The sequence below is a fragment of the Sorex fumeus genome, unplaced genomic scaffold (assembly GCF_029834395.1).
Source record: "Sorex fumeus unplaced genomic scaffold, SorFum_2.1 ptg000095l, whole genome shotgun sequence".
NCBI lineage: Eukaryota > Metazoa > Chordata > Mammalia > Eulipotyphla > Soricidae > Sorex > Sorex fumeus.
In genome coordinates this window covers 1,359,353-1,378,096 of record NW_026606152.1, presented here as the reverse complement: position 1 = coordinate 1,378,096, position 18,744 = coordinate 1,359,353, and the positions used below count along the sequence as shown (strand labels likewise).

The window sequence follows — 18,744 nt, the reverse complement described above, 5'->3', positions numbered from 1 at the left end:
CACCCGAGCCCGGTCACTTGACTGCCTTGCTGGAGGGACAGGGACCCTGAGTGTCCCCAGGAGCCGGCGGGGGCGTCCCTAACCCGCGCCCCCGGCGGTGGTCCCCGGCCGCCCTCTACCGGCTGACCGCCAGGGGGCGCCGCCGCGGCGCGGTGAGGCGCTGCCCAGGTTCGGGGGTCCTTGCGAGATTCCTGCCCCCCGCGGGGCTGATCAGGACCGAGTCCCCAGGGACGCCCCCAGCCGGTGTCCGGAGGCCCCGCTGTCCCCGTCCAGGTGGCCGGCGCGTCCCGGCCCGGGCGGCAGGAAGGGGCGCGGGCGCGTTTCCGCGATAAGCGCAGGGGCCGCCGCACGTCCGCCCTTTGTCCGCCCGCGACTGGGCTGGGCCTCCCGCCCCCGGGACCGGCCACCCCCGGGGCTTCCTCCCGCTGCTTCCCTAAGGCCCTGCGAGGCGCAGGCACGGAACCGCTTCCCAGTGCCCCTCCCGGCGGCGTCCCCCAGCCCCGCTGCCCATCCCTGCAGCCCCCCAACTGTCCCCCGGCCCACCGACTGTCCCCTAGCCGCCCTGATTGTCCCCTAGCCCCCCTGTCCCCCAGCCTGCGCTGCCCATCCCCGCAGCCCCTGACTGTCCCCTAGCTCCCCTGACTGTCCTTTAGCCCCTTTGACTGTCCCCCAGCCCCTGCTGCTGGCTCCCCAGCACCCCCCACGACTGTCTATCACCCACAGCCCCCCCACACCCCCCTCCTGGCCCATGAGGCTTACGGGGCCCCCACCCAGGGTCCCACTCACTCCTGAACTGCAGGGTCTGCCCTGTGGGGACTGAGGGGGCCTCGCAGGGGCCGGGCCGGGCTGACTTTGGTGAGCCACCTTCGGTTCTGCACAGCCTCAGGAGGGCCGAGACTCAGCGGTGGGGGGGGGGACCCTGAATACCCCCAGGAATGGGTGGGGATAGACCCACGTGGCGGCTGGGACAGGCCAGGCTGAGGGAGTCTCCATGAGGAAGTCACAGGGCGTGTGCGGGCAGCGAGATGTGCCACACTCAGCCCGTGGGGGTGCTCGAGGGAGACCAGAATCATGGCCCGGGCCTGAGTGTGCGTGTGCATGAATGGACATGCATGTCTGTGCACCTGCTGTGTACTCTGTATGCCTGTGCTGTGTGTGGCATAAACACGTGTGCAACGTGCACTTGTGTGCCTGTGCTCTGCGTGGCGTGTTCACATTGTGGTCTGCGAGTCTGTGGTATTGTGACATGGACATGTGTGTGCTGTGTGTGCATATGATATGTGTTGGCATGGACACGTGTGCTGAGTGTCTGCATGTCTGTGTGCACATGGTGTGCGTGACATGGACACATGTGTGCATGTGGGGGGTATATGACATGGACACGTGTGTGCTGCGTGTCTGTGTATGGCGTGCGTATACAGATGTTGTGGGGGTCCTTGCAGTAAGCAGTCTGTTCACATGTGCAGCACACGTGTGTGTGGTGTGTGAGTGGACAGTGTCTGCCATGCCCTCCCTGGGCCTGTAGTATTCGGACACACCATGAGGCCATCCAGCGTGGGGCCCTCCTGGGCCTGGATACCGTCTCCTCGTGATCACCCACAGCAGAGCAGGGGCAAGGGGCCTTGGGCCAGGCCAGGCGCTCTGTCATGTCACCACCATGCACCTTCCGAGTCTCCAGCCCTGCCATCAGTAGGGCCCGGGAAGGAGGCGTGGATGTGGGCTTCCCCGGTGCAGAGCAGGCAGGCCCTGGCCTCAGTTGTGCTTCTGGAACGTTCCCAGGCCGACCGGGTTCTCGGGACTCCTAGGGCCCTGTGCGGCCGCCGAGGCCTTTCCGGCCATTGTTTGGTTGGCGGGCTCAGGAAGCGGAGTCCAGGCAGGGCGGCCAGCTGGCGTCCTTGGGGGAGGGGGCCAGGGCTGCAGCCCCACGGCCGGACATGAGGTTTGTGTGGAGGGGGTGTCCTTTGATGCCAGGAGAGGGTCCAAGGGCTGACAGCATCCCTCAGCTGTAAAGAGGCCCTGAGTCTCGCGAGGAAAGACCCGGCTCAGCCCCGTACCTGCCGGGCGCAAGTGGACAGGTGGTCTCGAGCAAGGCCAGAGCAGACAGGATAGCCCTGTGTCCTGGGCTGGCCGGCACCAGGGAACATGTCTGGACACAGGAAGGATGGACCCAGCAGGGGTCCCCCAGGAGGCCTCCTGCCAACTTCCCCACCCCCTCTGCTGTCTGCACCCCGAGCCTGGGACACTTCCTCAGGCCAGGGGGCCCTGGAGAATGATGGGTCCTCGGACCCCCAGTCATGGGGGGATCAGCCTCCAGGGCCATAGGGAACCCACAACTCAGACCCAGAAGCGAAGCTGGAAGTTCCCTCTGGCAGCCCAGCTTGTCACCCGGAAAGGGCCGGGAAGTCAGGCCGCTGGTGACGCAGATCCCCTTCCCCTTGGGGGCCCATTGTCTGGCTGGCCCCAATCTCCCCCACAGGGCTTCCTGCTTCCTGGCCGAGAGGAAGCCCAGATTCCTGGTCCAGATGCCCGCACCTCCTTCCTTTGTCCTGCATCCAGAAGCTCACAGCCCTGGGGGAGGGGAGGGGCCCCAAATGGAGCTCTGGACACATGTGCTGGCCACCACGGGAGCCCAGTGACCACCCCCAGCCTCCCAGCCCCTTCATGTCTCAGCCTGACCTATGGAGAAACTGAGGCAGAGAATCCTGTTGGAGCCCAGGGACACACCAGGGTCAGATGGACATGGAGGGGTGATCTCAGGGGAGGGACCCCAGGCAGTTCTGTATGAGATCCAGTGCTGGGTCCAAGGCCTGGGACAGTGTGGGGACCAGGAGGCAGGAGCCAGGTCCCAGCACCGCCTATACATTCGGGTGACGCTTTCCTGGGAGCCGAAGCAGAAGGCCCAGGCTAGGTGGGCAGGGGCGGGGGAGCCGAGGCAGAGGACCCAGGCTAGGTGGGCAGGGGTGGGGTGGGGGAGCCGAGGCAGAGGGCCCAGGCTAGGTGGGCAGGGGCAGGGGAATCAAGGCAGGTGGACCCACGCTAGGTGGGCAGGGGTGGGGTGGGGGAAATCAAGGCAGATGGGCCAAAGAGCCCGGCAAGCTACCGAGAGTATTCGATATGCCAGACACAGTAACAACAAAGTCTCCAATGGAGACGTTACTGGGCCCGCTTGGGCAGGGGTGGGGTGGGGGAAATCAAGGCAGATGGGCCAATGCTAGGTGGGCAGGGGTGGGGCAGCCAAGGGGGCCAAGCCCTGAGCCCCTCAGGCCTACACCCTTTTCCGACGTTCCTCCGCTTCTCGGAGACAGAGTGTTTCTCCCTCCATGCTAACGGCCACCATCTGCCAGACCATCTAACCCACGTCCTGCCTGCGTTGTGGGGGGACACCCACTCCTCGGCCCGGGCCCCCTGGGCTCACTCCTGCTGCCCACTGGCCACCTCCCGCTCACACGCCGCCCAGCGGGCTCACAAAGGCGGCGGCCTGCGGGGTGACCCTGGCTGTGCCCCCACTCAGAGCACCCTTGGCCAGGGCCAAGGACACGCCCAGGGAGGGCCAGTCAGGGCGTGCGTGGGCCCGCAAACATGGGGCGCGTGTGCCGGTCCCCAAGGAGGGGGTGGGGCAGGTAGGGGGCCGCATGGGGTCCCACTGGCACTGTGAATCCCAACTCACAGTGTGAATCCCAACTTCAGCTGCCGCTGAAACGGGGCGCTCTTGTCCTGCCAGGACTGCCCGCAGTCACGTGGCCTCCAGGCAGGAGAGGGCTGCCCCCCCCCCCCCCCCCCGTCCCTCTTGGGCTGGGCCCACGCAGGTGTGCACAGGTCCAGCTGCCAGCTGGACGCCCCTTGCCATGGCTTCGCAGCCTGCTCTGTCTCCAACAGGAAGCACATCTCTCCTGTCCCCTACGCACTCCTTCCTTCCTGCAGTGGGGCCCTGCGCGATGCCCATGCTGCCCCGGCCGGGCGCACAACCTGCGCGCTCGGAGCTGAGGGTTCCAGGGGTCCTGGCGCCCGCCGCTGAGCCAGCGCCTGGCCAGCAGGAAGGTAAGGCTGTGCCGGCCTCTCCGGGGGCTGCAGAGACCTCACGGACGCCAGGCCGAACCTGGGGCAGAGGGGGAAACTGAGGCACAGGACATGACTACCGGCCTGGTCATTGGTGGGAGGTCCCCTGCAGCCCCGAGCACAGACCAGCCACCCAGCGGTGCCAGATTTGCTGGAGTGGCAGCACTACGCGCCCCAACCCCTGGATTAAGCGGGGCCCACCTTCCACCACACTCGCTCTGTGGCTCTAAGGCGGAGGGGAGGAGGGGGGCATGAGGTCGGTGCGGGGGCTCGGCCCTCTCCCTGGGGGAAGCGGGAACATCTGAGCAGGGCGGTGCCCTCGGTGCTGGGGGCAGCAGACTGGAGCCCCTGACATGAGGGGGACGGACGCAGCTGGGGGTCCCACTCTCCCCCTCCTCTCCATGCTTGTGACCTGCCCCAGGAGCAGCCTACCAGCACCTTCCCCGCACATGTGCGTTGGTGGGAACTCCCTGATCCAGTCTCTGGCTGGGAGTAGGTGTCTGCAGGCTACCGCAAGAGTTGGGGTTCACAGTCTGGAGGGCCCCAAGTCTCCCCACAGGAAGTGGGGGCGAGAGGCAAGGGCTGGGGCTGGGGCGGCGGCATGGCAAAGTGACCCCCCTCACATACCCCAGGCACCCCATGGCCCCAAAGCCTGCAGGAGCACAGGGCCAGGAGCAGTGTGAGCACTGCCGGTGGAGCCCAAGAGCAGACACGTGGAAAGGGGGTCCTGGGGCCTGACGGTGAGGCCCACTGAGCTGCTCTGCCTCTGGGCCTCAGTTTCCCCACACGTGCTCAGCCCAGATGGATCCCAGCTGTGCCTTCTGTCTCCCACAGCGACCAGCAGTGCCTGAAGCACCCCTCCCCATTTGGCCCACCCTGGAGCAAAGGGGAAACTGAGGCCTGGGGACTGGCATGAGTGCAGTGCCAGTCTCAGCCCTGTGTGTCTGCGGGGGCTGGGGGCCGTACCTTCTCGCTCAGCTTTTGGGCCATTTCCCGTACCTGGGGGGCTGGCGGGAGGAGAGGCAGGTCGGCTGGTGGAGTGCGTGTCCCCCCCGGGTGCCCTGCTCGGGCTGATGAGAAGGGTCAGGCCTGGACTGGAGCCCCAGAAAGTGACCCTGGTGTCCCTACACTGTGCTCTGCAGGGGACTTAGCAGAGAGACCTCGGGAGGGCCCTGGTCCCCACAGAGAGGAGGAGACTTGAGCCCTTTCCTGCTGGGCCCTGGGCCTTGGGGCTGCCCAGCAGCACCCTGGCCAGCCCCTCAGGGACACACAGAGGGAGTCGGGTCCAGTAACGCAGTCTGAGGGGACGCTGGCAGCCCAGAGCCACCCACCCCTCCATGGGATCTGCTGTCCCCCGCTCCAGGGGCCCTGCTCTCCCCCCTCGAGCCCCCCCCCGTTTGTTGGCCCAGAGCCCCCCTTATCAGTGGAGAACACTCACAGGAAGTCCGGCAGGGAAGGGCCCAGCCCGGCGCGTCTCACACAGGCCCGCGCATAAATAGCCGCCCATGCTCAGCCGGCCCAGCGTCCGGGCCATGGCGGGGCGGCGGCCCGCACGGGGCAGGAACAGGTATGGGGGCTCCAGGAGGGCAGCGCGGGCGCGAGGCGAGGCCCAGGGCCGGGGTAGAGCAACCGCTGCTCACCAGACCCCCCTTGGGCCTCCTGGGGCAGCCCTGGGTGCCCCCTCCTCCCTGAGACCCCAAGGCGGGCTGAGCCCCTCCTGCTGGGCTGAGGGGCTGTCAGAGCTCACCAGGAACCCCAGCTCCTGCTCCACTGCCCACCTCAGCACTGGGGTCCCCACCTGCACCCCGGCAGTGGACCCGCCAAGGCCCGTATTTCCCGTGAGGAAGCAAAGGGGAGGGCAAAGGGGAGGGCGGCACCCTGGGGGTCCCTCCGCTCTGGCCAGCCTGCCCCCAGGCTGCAGGGGCTGCCTTGCGGGGAGGGGAGTGATGCGGGCGCCCTCGCATGGCCAGGGCCCCCAGAGCAGTGTCCCTCAGTCCATCTGCGAGGGTCCCCGGATCTCCAGGCAGAAGGAGCCGGGGTGCTGTGGCCCAGGTGGCGTTGGACATGACCCCAGGGACTGTGGACACTGAGTTCCTGCAGCGGCAAATTTTGGCTCCACCGGCCCCGGCACTGATCCAAGCGTTTCTCTGACCCAGCCCCAGGCTTGGGGGGCCACTGGCCGCTCCCCGCACCCAGAGGAGCAGTGACCAGTCCTGGGGCATGAAAGCGCGCCCCTGTTCAGGTGAGCTGCAGGCCCGGCCATGTCCAATGACCTGCGCCAGCCGCACCTTAAGGGCCCTAGGGCAGACCCTCTACCACGTGGGGACGTGGGGCCGGTTGCAGAGGACATGGAGGACAGACGCGGGGCCGGTGGGGGAGTCACTGAGCCCGCGGGCCCAATGCAGGGTGATGTGGCGGCCGGGAAGGGGCCTGTGTCCCGCACCAGAGGCGGGGACTCGCGTTCTGGGGCCACCGGGCTCTGCCGCAGGAATCTGTTCCCGCTGACTCACCGCGGGCCTCAGTTTCCCCATCCGTTCAATGGGGGCGGCGGCGGCCCCGCGGGCTTCGGGGCGGGGCGGGGCGGGGCCGTACGTGCGGTGGGGTGGGCGGGGCCTGGCCGGGGCCGGCGGTCGGGGGCGGGGCCCCTCGGCGCGGTGGCGGCGCGGCGCGTGCGCGCCCGGATCGGTGGTTGAGTGCGGAGGGAGCGGGGCTGGCGCGCGAGGGGCGCCGAGCAGGGTCCGCTCCCGGCGGGCGGCGGGTCCCCCGCGCACGGAGCTGGGGGCGGCGCAGAGCGATCGCCGGGACCCGAGAGGTGAGCGGGCCCGGGGCTCCGGCGGCGGGAGCGCGGGGAGCCGAGCCCCGCGCCAGCCCCCGAGGACGGGCCCGGCGGCCCCGGCAAAGGGCGCCCCCTGCTGGCGGGGGGCCCGGGCTGCGCCGGGGGGCTACAGCGGTGACGCCGCGCACCGCACGGGCGTCCCCGGACTCCGGAGCGCTTCCCGGCAAGGGGGCGCGGGGTTCTCACCCTGCGGCCCCGGAGGCCCCTCCCTCTGCGGACCCAGCTCGGAGGGGGGGCGCGGGCGGCCCCGTGGGAGGGCAGGTGGCCCCGGAGCCCACGCCGCCCCCCGCGCCTCCCCAGCCTGCCAGCCCAGCATCCCTGCTAGGCTCCCTCCTGGGGGAGCATGACTTTGAGAAATGCGGTGGCGCCCGGGAAGCGCCGTCCCTCTCGCTGCAGCTTGGCCTGAGGGCCCCAGGGGCCAGAACCAGCACGTGCCCTCCTTGACTGGACCCCGAGGGTCACTCCCAGAGCTCGTCTCCCGCACAGCTGCACAGCTCCGGCTGACTGCACACCTGGGGCGTACACACTCCCTCCGGCCCTGGTGGAAGGGGCTGCAGCACGGACCCTCTCCGGCTGCCCCAGGCAAAGACTGGCCTTGTAGCACCACAGAGAAGGGACCAGTGGGGAAACTGAGTCCTGTGGGGAACTGCCTGACACTGCCACACACGTGTGTGCACTCACATGCAGACGTGCATGCACATGTCACACGTGTGCGCACACACACACACACACTGCTCTGTAGGGCACCGAGGAGCCAGGGGATGCCCACTGCCTCCGGGTCCGTGGCCTGGGCACCCATGGCTGGGTGCTGGCCTTCTCCCGGGCCACAGGCAGGCAGATGCCCGGGAGTACAGCCCCTTGACCCAGACCACACCTCGCACTCCGTTACTTCCAGGGTGGGGTCACGTTCCGGAGGGGTTGGGGTGGCTGTTCCTGAGGATTCCCCCCTCCTGGGGCAGCCCAGAGACTGGCTGGGAACCTCCCCACCCCGCAGCCCACCAGCGCTCCGTCGACAGCATGAGGTCCAGAAAGGCTGAGTCAGCTGTGCTGGGCTCCAGCTCTGCCCACTGAGGCTGGGACTGAGATGCCATCCCGTGGGGTCCGTGGAGCATGCGACAGGCCTTGCTCTGTCCCCCAGGCCCCAGCGAGGACGACGCTGGTCTTCCCGGTCCCGTGGGCCATGCAGGGCTCCGGGGCGCTGCTGCTGCTGTGGCTTCCTCTAGTGGCTGCGAGTCCCCTGCATGTATTCCGGCCTGGGTGAGTCCCTGGCCGCCCAGCCGCGGCAGCCCCAGGTCGGGGGTCGTGGCAGGAGTGCCTGGCTGACCCCCAATCCCCTCCAGCCGTGGCGTTTGTATTCTGGGGGCACCCCGGGAGCCCGGGCTCGAGTCGTTTGTGCAGCGGGTGTACCAGCCCTTCCTGACCACTTGTGCCAGGCACCGCTCCTGCAGCACCTACAGGTGAGCCCTGCTGTCCGCCCTGCCCACTAGGGGGCGCCTGCCACGCTGCCTCACTCACCCTCGCTTCTGCTGGTCCGTTAGTTCTGGGGGCACCCTGGTCTGGTCCTGCGCCCCAGAGCCACCACTCCCCTCGGGGCTCCTGATCCGGAGGACCTCCTGGGGGCAGTGAGGCAGGGCCCTGTAGAGCCTGGCCTTCCCCGCATCAGAAGTCCCAGCCGGGCACAGGGAGCTTGCTGGCTGCGACTCCCTCTGCTGGCCGGCCGGCCGGGCACCCACAACTGTCCCCATAGGACTGTCTACAGAACCGCCTACCGCCATAGCCGCCCGGCGCCTGCTGGGTCTCACCTCACCTGCTGCCCTGGCCAGCCGCACGCCAGCAGGTTCCCGGGCACATGTGGCCCAGGTGAGGCTGCACCCGACCCACAGCCCCCTCCCCGGGAAGCCAAGCCGGGCCCCTGTCCCTGAGTAATGATCACCTTCCCACAGCCTGCCAGCCGCCGTGCCAGAACGGGGGGACCTGCGTGAGGCCTGGACGGTGCCTCTGCCCTGTGGGGTGGCAGGGTGCTTTCTGCCAGACTGGTGAGCAGGGGCCGGCCCGGGGGGGGGGTGAGGGCATAGATAGTGACCCTGCGTGACACCCTGTCCCCCCAGACGTGGATGAGTGTCGAGCCGCGGACAGCGGCTGTCCCCAGCGCTGTGTCAACACCCCGGGCAGTTTCTGGTGCCAGGTTCAGGAGGGGCAGTGCCCATCGGCCAGTGGGGTGCTCTGTCCGCCCGAGAGAGGGCCCCCGGGGGCGACCTCAAGCCCCTTTCCAGGTGAGCCCCCTGTCTGCCCCCTGCTTGCATGGGGGGACCCTGGGTTGCAGCCAACCCCTGGCTGGGGGTGGGGCCGGCCGTGCCCACCGAGGCCGCTGACGACGGGCCATTATTACTTTTGGTACGCGCTGTGACACTGCAAACTCGTACCGTGAGTAATAATGCGCCGTCGGCAGCCCAGCACCGAGACTCACGACAGGCAGCGGCCGGGCCCGGGCCCATGGCCGGAGGGGCGGGCGGGGGGGGGGGGGGGCTCAGCGCCTATCTCCCCAGGGACCCGCAGCGAGGTGGAGGAAGAGGTGCGGGCACTGCGCTCCCGGGTGGGCGCGCTCGAGCAGGTGAGGCCCTGGGGCCAGCGGGGTGGGGGCGGGGCTCCGAGTGCCGGGCGCTCCCCAGCGGCCTATTCCCCCAGAAGCTGCGGTCGGTGCTGGCCCCGCTGCGCGGCTCCCCGGACCCCGGCCGCCTGCTGGCACACTCCCTGCGGCAGCTTCAGCGCATTGACTCACTCAGCGACCAGGTGGCCTTCCTGGAGGAGCAGCTCGGTGCGTGTGAGTGCCGGCCTGTCACCAGGGGCACTCAGGGCATGGGCCGCCGGGCCCTGACCACCCCCCATCTCTGCAGGTTCCTGCAGGAAGGACGCCTGAGGGCCCAGGAGGGGCCACCCCGGGAGCGCCCACCCGACCCTGGGAATAAAAGCCGAGAGCTCGGAGCAGTGTGTCTGTGGCTGACTGAAAGGAGTCCGGGGCGGCCCTGCGGGAGGGGCCCTGACTCAGCGCAGCAGGGGGACCGCCCAGCCCCTTCCTGGACCCACGCAGGCCCCAGTGACTGCGGCTCAGCCTTCTGTGTGTGTGTGTGTCGGTCCGTTTATAAAAACAAGGGCACCGCGTTCTCGGCCCTGCGAGGCTGCGGAGGCCCAGTGCTCGGCGCCTCTCCCGAGAGCTGCCACTGGGCAAGGCGGGTGGCGGCGTCCAGCTCGGGCCTGGCTCCTACACCCGATCCTGCGGGAGCACGAGATGGCTGGGGTCGGAGCCGGGCGGGAGCAGCCCAAGGACCCCTTGTCTGTGGCCAGGTGGCCCTGTGTGGCCTCAGCTACTGTGGCGACAGCGCTTTCGATGCCACAGCTGCCCCGTTCTCCTGGGGCATCTTGGAGATGGAGAAGAAGGTGTCCCTCATGAGGTGGTGGCACTTCTCCAGGATCTTGGGGACATCAGCCTCGGTGAGGCCCGTGGTGGAGATGGGGTCCAACACCTGCACCTGGATGGTCCCTGGGGGAGGCGGGTGTCACTTGGGGCTGGCCAGGCTCTGCCTGATGACACTTGCCCCACACTGTGGCCTTGGCAGCACCGGGCACCCCAGGCCCAGACTGTTCCCCAGGAAGAACCCGGCCCCCCATGGGGCCGTACCCTGGCGCCTTGCCTTCACACGTGGGCAGAGGGCCCTGGTCACTCCCTCCTGGCCACCCCTGGGGAAGTGGTCACCTGAGGTGAAGAGCTTCGTCTTGCCATTGTAGAAGGAGGAGAAAGAGGAGTAGACCACAGGGATGATGGGGACCTGCAAGGAAAGAGGTGGTCTGGTTCCCACCCGAGGGAGCCGCATGCCCACCCTGCAGCCACTTCCTGACCCCACTGGTCCATTTGCTTTGTTCAGGGGCCACTCTCATCCTCAGGGCTTGCTCCTCACGAGGTGCGGGGGCTGTGGTGCATGTGCTGTACTGCCCAGGAGCTGACACGGACTCCGGTGGTGGGAGGGCCTGCATGTGCCGGGTCACCCAGTCCTTAAGCCCACTGAGCAAGACTTTTTCCACTCTGGAGAAGCCCGTTTTCTCCGGAGCACTTCTCTTCGTTGTTTTCTCTCCCCTTATTTCTCAAGTAAACTTGTTTTATTTCAAAACATAAAAACAAGAGACCCAGCAGGGACATAGTCCCCCCAACACCCCCTCCGGGCAGCCTTCCTGGACAGATTCCTGTCGGTGTCCCCCTCAGGGTCTCAGGTTCCCCGAGAGGGTGTGTCCAGTCCAGCTGCAGAACTGCTGGCCCACACCTCTTTGCAAGCCTCGCCCCTCTGTCTCCCGGGGAGTGGGTAGGGGTGGGTGGCGGGCGGGGGCTGTTCCTGCGAGATACCAGGGTCAAGTCCAGCGGTAACTGATGTCGAAAACGATTCCCCAGCGGTAATCATTAACCGGGAGGTCAGCGCAGAAGGCGGGCAGGGCAGGGTCGCTAGGTACCCGCAGAGGGCTGGGAGGGGCAGCCCCGAGCTAGCTAGGATGCAGGCCCCAATGCGGGCTGCGGGCAGTCGCCCCGCCGAGCCACCCTGGGCCCTGGACAACCCCCCACCCACACACAGCCCCGCTCTCCTCCCAAGAGCTCTCCCCCACGCCACCAGTCAGGGAAGTGACATCAGTCACCTGCGTGTGGCAGCTTGAGACGGACTCTGACCGCGGCGCCGCCCGCGCGCCCCGGCCGCTGGGACTCGCAAGGCGCGCTCCCCAGGGCGGGCGCCAGGGGGCGCCGGAGGTCACCTCTCACTGATCGGGCGGGGCCCGGTATGGCAGGAGGGAGACCCGGGTCCTGACAGGGCACCCCGCCCTCCTGGGCCGCTCCCTTTCCTGGGCACCTCGGAACCGCACCAGCCAGGGGTGCACGGGATCTGCATCGAGCGTGTCCCTCGGCTAGGGCAGCCCCGCCCACCGACTGGGGGGCGTGGCCCCTCCGTCTCTGCCGGCACCAGCTTCACGCTCAGACTCGGGGAGGGCCCCGGGGGCTGGTGCTGGGGTCTGGAGCCCTGCGCGCCAATTCCAGACCCCCCTGGGGTTTTCCGCCCGGCCCGGCGGTCCCCGCCGCCGCCCCGTACCTGGGCTTGGATGGCCAAGTAGAAGGCCCCTTTCTTGAAAGGCAGCAGGTCCCCGTTGTCGTTCCGGGTACCCTCAGGGTAGATCCACACTTTGAGCTGCAGGGACGGGAGGGCAGCTGCAGCCCAAGCCCCGCGCTGGACCCCCATCCCTCCCGGGGCCGGCCGCTCACCCTGTCCTTGATCATGCGCTGGCCCACCTCGGCCATGACGGACACGGCCGTGCTGGAGCGCTGGCGGTTGATGAAGATCACGCCCCCCAGGTACATGATGAGGCCCACCGGCCCCGTGTACAGCAGCTCCCGCTTGGCGATCTGCACGCAGCGCTCCGGCAAGATCTCCATGAGGCCTACACGGGGCAAGGGGCGGGGCCGGGCTCAGGGCCAGACCCCGCCCATCGCGGCTGGGGCGGGCCTCGGGATAGGTCGCCCGCCGCTGTGAGGGGCGGGCCCCTGGCAGGTCACGCCCACCTCAGCGAGGGGCGGGTCTCAGGATAGGTCGTCCACCTAGGCGAGGAGCGGGTCTTGGGGCCACGCCACGCCCACCAGAGGGTTGCTGACGACCGGCCCCGCCCGCCGGAGCCAGGGGCGGGGCTGCGCCCTTCCTCCCGCTGCTGGGGCTGGTCCTGTCCTCTCCCGCCTCAGTTTCCTCCCCTCCCTGGAGCCCGCCCCGAGGGCCTACCCATCATGTCCAGAATACTCTGATGATTGGAGATGATGACGCAGGGCCGTTGCCCCTGTAGCTTCTGGCGTCCTTCGATCTTGAAGCGAAGGCCGTATAGGTACTTGAAGGACCGGACGAACCAGCTGATGATGCTGTGGGAGAGACCAGTAAGCAGACAGGGATGGACTGGACTGGATGCAGGAGGCATTGGCTCCACCAGGCCCATGCCCTGAGGCAGCAGCCACATGACCCTGAACTCCTGCCCCCTCACCCCCCATAAAAAAGGGCCTCAGGAAGATAGTCATCAAGACTGTGGGACCGCGGCCTGGCAAAGGGGGCCTCTCCCCACACCCCGGCTTGCTCGGCTCTCCCAGAGGGTTGCCTGGCAGTCAGTGGGGCTGGCAGGAACTGGCTCCAGGCACCCTGGCCCGACTGTTCTTGGCTGTTGCTCCCAGGCTCTGTGGCAGGGTAGAACCCACGGCCCCATCAAGGCTGTATGCCTGCTTGCCTTGGATCCTTGTGGCCCGCTGCCTTTCTCCCAGATCGGACCTCAGAAAGCAGGTGCAGGGAGACAGGCCCGGGCCCCTCCACTCCACCAGCCTTGGCCTGCTGGGCCTGCCCTACTCGCTAGTCCCTGTGCCCTCACGTAGCGGATGGACAGACAGACGGAATGATGCTTGACAGACGGACACACACAATATCTGATAAGCTGTGGCTGGCCGGCTGAAGACACGGAAGGTTCCGGAGGGCAGGTTGGCAGCCAGGACAATCATGAAGAAACCCAGCCACCCTCCCACACTGTCCTGGGTGACCTGTTCAGGGAGGGCGACACACTGCCTCTGCTCTTGTCTTTTCTTTTTAGGGGGTCCCCAAGAGGTGCCAGGAGGTCCGGAGTTCCCCCACGGCCTCTTGGGGCAACAGCGCAGCTTGGGGCAATTGCCTTCCTGGGTCCGATCCCCAGCACCCCACACGGTCCCCTGAGCACAGAGCCAGGAATAGCCCTGAGCACTAACAGGTATATTCCCCCCCCCAAAAAAAAAGAAAGGGGAAGAGAAACCCTGGGCTTGCAGTTTAGCGCAAAGGTCCAGGACACAGTGCTGCACGGCCCTAGAGTGGTCACGAGGGGCTGAGGGGACGCTGCACCCCCATTTCCCGCCCTGTGCTCATCTTAAGATTTTTTTGGACCACACCTGGTGGTGCTCAGGGATCACTTCTGGCAGGCTTAGGGGACCCTATGGGGGATCAGGGGTCAAACCTGGGTCGGCTCAAGGCAAGTGCCCTACCTGCTATACCTTGGCTCTGATTTCATCTTGTTTATTTGGTCTGTGGTCACACCCGGCGATGCTCAGGGGTTACTCCTGGCTCTGCACACAGGAATTACTCCTGGTGGTGCTCGGGGGACACTATGGGATGCCGGGGATTGAACCCGGATCTGCCGTATGTAAGGCAAGTGTCCTCCCCACTGTCCTATTGCTCCGGCCCATTATCTTAATTTTTTAATAAAGAATTTTCTGGCTGGGGTAGGCTGGCCCCAGGGCCTCACCCAGGCAGGGCAGGTGCTCTACCGTGCCCCCATCTCGGCTGGGCACTGCTGCATCCCCTTTCTCAGGCCCACCCCAGCACACTCCACTCCCTTTAGGAGCAGCCACTGGCGCCCGGGAACAGGAAGGACAGCACAGATGCCCGCAGGGCTGGGGTGCTCTCCTGGAGCACGGTGAGGGGCAGGCGGGACCCCTGCAGGGGGAGGAGGCCCGAGGCCAGGGCACTGCCAGGCACAGCCCCCTTCCTACCTGTCTGCACTGGACAAAGGTGGGGTGAGTAGGGGGCTTCCCGGTGGGGGTCTCCACCTGGAGCTCAGTGGTCCCTGCCAGGTGCCAGCCAGCAGGACACTTCTTCCTGCTCCTGAACCGGCCCTCCCGCTCACACCCTGTCCCACACTACACCCACCTGCTGGGGAGCCCGGGGGGGGGGGGGGGGGCAAGGGGTCCTGGAGATGGAGTTTGGAAATACCTGACTCTGCCAGGTGGGGAGAAAGGGCCCCCCTGCAAAGCTGGGAGCCAGGACACCAGGCAGCCTGCCCTGCCCCTGCTCGGCCGGCCCGCTGGGCTGGACACCCCAGGAGCACACAGGACTAGAGTAAGCTTGGGTCAGTGGTCTCCCACTCACCCCTCCCCCCCCCCCCCCCCCCCCCCCCCGCCAGCACGTGCTGGGAACGAGAGTTCAAGGCCAGGCCGGCCACACTGACCTATGCCCGGGCAGCCATGGAGGCAGTACTGGGCAGGCGGGTGGGGCGGGGGACACCAGGAGGAAGCCAAGGGAGGGGTGCAGGGACGACAGGAGACAGGTGGGCGCACCCCCGAGGGCTCCACCCCGCACCTAAATGAACCAAGGGTGGCCTTCCCCGGGGGCTCGGCCCCCCCACGCTGACCCCTGGGCCACACAGTGGCTGCAGGTGCGACCTTGACCAGCGCCTGTGCACCCGTTCTCCAGCTCTCCGGACAGAGCTGCCCAGCATCATGGCCAGAGACCATAGCCCCGGCCAAGTCCCCCTCCAAGGCTTCCTGCTTCCTGAACCCCCTTCCCAGGCACCCACGGCCCCCACCCAACTGGTCTCACACTGCGCCCCACACCTGCCACACACGCACACAAGGGCCAGGGTCGGGTGACAGCGGGGGCTTAGCACATGGGTGGGGGTGCTCAGGGGCAGTCCTCACCCTGCGGCCCCCACCTGCGGGGGAGGGCCACTCTCTCGGGGCTGGGGAGAGGGGTGTAGGGGGCCCAGTGTAGCGAGGTGCTGGTGCCGCTGGGGTCCTGTCGGGGGACCTTAGTCCTGTCCTATATCCTGGTCCCACAGGGTTTTATTTGGTCCCTGGAGGCAGCTTTGAAGTCAGGCGCAGAGCTGGGAGCACCGGTCCCAGGAGGCCTATAAAAGGCCCAGGGAGAGGGGGGCACCCGCAGGCGCCCCATGGCCCAGTTCAGAAGGGAGAGCCGCCAGGCTGCTGCCCGGCCCCTCCCCCAGGCCTGCTGCCGGCACCCCCAGGCCTCCCCGTCCCCCAGTACTCAGCGGAGCCTCCTTAGGCGCCCGCCCCGGCCCAGAAGAAGGCGGGCGGGAGGGAGCGGGGAGTCCCGGCCCCGCCCTGCGGGCCGGCCACCCACTGGGTCCGCGCGGCTTGGGGACCACTGAGGCCCCCGCCAGGCACAGGAGGGGCCGGCGCAGAGACGCTGCCCGGCTGGAAGCAGGCGCGGCGCCCACGGGGACCCCAAACCCCGGGTCAGCCGCCTCACGCCACACTCCACCCTCACCCTCCGCCCGGCCGGGGCCCGCCACGCCCCTGGAAAGTTCCATCCTCCGCGTCCTCCCGTCCCGCCCGCGCCTCCCCGGGGGGAAAGGGGCGCGGGACTCGCGGGCGCCCCGCGCAGGTGCCCCTGCCGCGCCTCGGTCACCCGCCGGCCCGCCCGGCGCTCCCGCGGCCCCAGGCCCGCAGGACGCGGCGCGCGCTGACGGACGCCCTTGGCGGGGCCTCGGGGCAAGGGCGCGGGGACATTGTGACGCCGGCGCGGGGCGCCCGGCCCGGGGTGCCGGCCCGCACCGCGCTGCCCCCGCGCCGCCCCGGGCACGGGCGGGGCGGAAGGAGGGAACAGGGAGAAGAAAGTTCGGAAGCGGAAGCGGGGTGCAGGGCGCGCCCCCCACGCCGGCACGGCCCCGCCCCGCGCCGGCCGCGCCCCCCTGCCGACCCCGCGGCGAGCCCGCGCCCCCGCGCTAGCCCCGCGCGCCCCCTTGCTCCGGGCCCCCTCGCCCCCTACCTCGAGCCCCGCGCCCCTTTGCCCCGCGCCGCGGGCCCCCTTGCCCCGTACCTCTTACCCTTTGCCCCTTGGCCCGCGCCCCCTTGCCCCTTGCCCCTTGCCCTCTTGCCTCATGTTCTCCACCGTGCGGCCCCCGTGGCGCAGCAGGCAGACGGCCGAGGCCACGGCGGACACCACCAGGCAGAGCGCGCAGTAGCCCACGATCTTGGCGTAGAAGCGCGCGGCGCGGTGGACCTGGACCAGCAGCAGCAGCGCCAGCAGCGCGGCCGTGACCCACGGCCACACGTCCATGGTGCCGCTGCCCGACGGCGCGGCTGGGCTCCCGCTGCGCCGCCCGCGCGCGCCGGCGACCTGCGAGCTGCCGGGCCGCGCCCCCGCCCCGCCGGCGCCCCTTATTGCGAGGGCGGCGGGGCGGGCCCCGGCGAAGTGCGGTCGCCGCGCCCCGCCCCGCCCCGCGCCGCGCCCCGCCCCGCGCCGCCGCCTAGCGCTGGCATTTCCCGCCGGGTCGGGTGCCCGCCTCGCACCCGGCGGCGAAGACGTCCCGGCGGGTGGCGGCCCAGAGGGCCCTTTGACCCGCGCCGGGCGGACCCGCCCCCGGGCTCTTTACTTCGCCGTCGCGCGGCGGTGCTCAGGCCCTGCTCTGGCTCGCCCCTGCCCCTGCTCGGGGACCCTCTGGGATGCCCAGGACGGAACTCAGATGCCTCCCCCTGCCGTCCTGGCGTGCTGTCGCTCTGCCCCCGACCCGCACGCACTCCCCTGCCGCTCAGGGTACCGGCTGACAATGGCCAGACTTGGGGACGCGGCCAGCAGTGTGGCACGGGACTCCAGCACGGGCCGGTGTTGTGTTCCCGCCAGCTAGGTCAGTCCAGGCTCAGCTGTCACGCGGGACCCGTGTCACCCGAGGTGGCCTGAGCCTGCCCGTGCGGACTCCTCTCCCAGGAGGGGGACAGCCTTTCTGCATAAGATGGGACCTGTATGTGCCCGTGGCCTGCCCTGGCCGCTTCTTCCCAACTGTATTGCCAAGCCGCGGGCCGGGGACCCTCAATGACCCCTCAAGCCACCGGCCGCGGCTGCTGGACCTATTCTGAACTCTGGGTGTCTCCTGGCCCAGGTCACCTCTGCACCCTCCTGGGGACCCGGGAGGTCTACTGGGAGACGCCAGCTCTCAGGGCAGCCGTGTCAGGACCCTGGGGAGAATGTTGGGGTGCGGGGTCCCCCCAGGTGGGGTGCTGAGCTGAGGCTCCTGGGAGGCCAAGGTGAGCATCACAGAGCCGTGCCCTGGGGTAAATGCCTCAGGGCTGGGTTCTGCTGCCAGGGAGCTCCCCCACATCACACCCTGAACATTCCCCTCCCCCATGACATCCAGGCTCTGTCTGTCCAGGCCGAAAGCAGGGCCCAGACAGTGCCTTCAAGATGCAGGCCCTGCTTTGGGTGTGGGGGGGGGGCACAGGCGAGGTTTCCAGGTTCTTACACCCACTGGCTACCTGGCCCCCCATGTGTGCTGAGTGAGAATGCCCCCTTCAAAGGGGTCCTGGTCCTGCTTTCCCTGGCCCCACTATGCCAGGCAGGTGTGCCACAGCAGCCCGTTTCCTCCCACAGAGGTAGGGTAGGGGGCACCAGCACAGGGCCTGGGCGCAGGGCCCGGGGCTTTGGTTCCTGAGTACGGTGCCCTCTGGAAAGGAACTTCCTTCCAGCCCTTCCCCGTTTCTACCTTCAGAATGTGAGCTAGCATCCACATTGAGAGCATCCCCAAACAGGAGTTTGTGGCTTCTGATGTAGAGACATAAGCATCCTGGTCTCGGGTCTTGCTGGACAGATGGGCCAGGGGTCACAATCCGTGAGGCCAGAGTCTGAAACTGCAGGGAGGGTGCTGGCGGCTCCCTGCCCCAGGGGCATTCTGGGAGCCAGCCAAGTAGCAGAGACCTCCCGCCTGCATGTGGGCTGAGCACAGTGGGGCCCTGCAGGTCTTGGGGGACAGTCCCCTGCTCATACAGTGGGCCACTGGGAGCTTTGGAGAAGTGTCCATCTCATGAGGTCACGCCTGACCCAGATGGCACCCTGTGCCGTGACTCACCAGCTGCCTGGGCTGGGGGAGCGATGCCAGCTGGGGGCGCCAAGGGGCATCCTGCCTAAGACCTCTGTCCCTCAAGGGAGGAGGGCGGGTCTGGGCGGGCAGGGGTAGGGCTGAGCCTCTGGACTCCTGGGGCTCTGCGGGTCCTGCAAAGGAGGTGAAGGGTCTCTGCGTCTTCCCAGGCCTCTGCCTTC

At 68.4% G+C, this 18,744-nt stretch overlaps 2 protein-coding genes across 6 annotated transcripts; one reads left to right on the top strand and one right to left on the bottom strand.

Moving 5' to 3' along the window:
* The first annotated feature begins 5,582 nt into the window (after positions 1–5,582).
* On the top strand, positions 5,583–10,138 carry EGFL7 (EGF like domain multiple 7). Of its 5 annotated transcripts, XM_056132822.1 has the most exons (10): positions 5,583–5,623; positions 6,213–6,298; positions 8,031–8,149; positions 8,233–8,349; positions 8,640–8,752; positions 8,836–8,928; positions 9,001–9,165; positions 9,439–9,503; positions 9,578–9,713; positions 9,787–10,118. In XM_056132822.1, exons 3-10 carry the CDS (start codon positions 8,073–8,075, stop codon positions 9,807–9,809), a joined length of 789 nt encoding a protein of 262 aa, XP_055988797.1. In that variant the 5' UTR covers positions 5,583–5,623; positions 6,213–6,298; positions 8,031–8,072; the 3' UTR covers positions 9,810–10,118. The 5 variants fall into 5 exon arrangements, with proteins under 5 accessions (XP_055988797.1, XP_055988798.1, XP_055988800.1 ...); XM_056132823.1 differs by lacking the exon at positions 6,213–6,298 and having other exon boundaries at positions 5,589–5,623; XM_056132825.1 differs by lacking the exons at positions 5,583–5,623; positions 6,213–6,298 and adding an exon at positions 6,691–6,868 and having other exon boundaries at positions 9,578–9,707; positions 9,787–10,138.
* AGPAT2 (1-acylglycerol-3-phosphate O-acyltransferase 2) lies at positions 9,997–16,871 on the bottom strand. The gene is made up of 6 exons (XM_056132820.1): positions 16,589–16,871; positions 12,694–12,827; positions 12,186–12,361; positions 12,016–12,111; positions 10,644–10,716; positions 9,997–10,430 (listed from the first exon to the last, which is right to left on the bottom strand). Exons 1-6 carry the CDS (start codon positions 16,768–16,770, stop codon positions 10,255–10,257), a joined length of 837 nt encoding a protein of 278 aa, XP_055988795.1. The 5' UTR covers positions 16,771–16,871; the 3' UTR covers positions 9,997–10,254.
* Between the last annotated feature and the right edge of the window lie 1,873 nt (positions 16,872–18,744).

Coding starts and splice junctions, on each gene's coding strand:
- AGPAT2 (XM_056132820.1), bottom strand. CDS start 16,770: ATGGACGTGTGGCCGTGGGTCACGGCCGCGCTGCTGGCGCTGCTGCTG. Junction 10,717..12,015: donor ACTTGGCCATCCAAGCCCAG/GTACGGGGCGGC, acceptor CTTTCCTTGCAG/GTCCCCATCATCCCTGTGGT. Junction 10,431..10,643: donor GACGAAGCTCTTCACCTCAG/GTGACCACTTCC, acceptor CGCCTCCCCCAG/GGACCATCCAGGTGCAGGTG.
- EGFL7 (XM_056132822.1), top strand. CDS start 8,073: ATGCAGGGCTCCGGGGCGCTGCTGCTGCTGTGGCTTCCTCTAGTGGCT. Junction 8,350..8,639: donor CGCTCCTGCAGCACCTACAG/GTGAGCCCTGCT, acceptor CTGTCCCCATAG/GACTGTCTACAGAACCGCCT. Junction 8,929..9,000: donor GGGTGCTTTCTGCCAGACTG/GTGAGCAGGGGC, acceptor CTGTCCCCCCAG/ACGTGGATGAGTGTCGAGCC.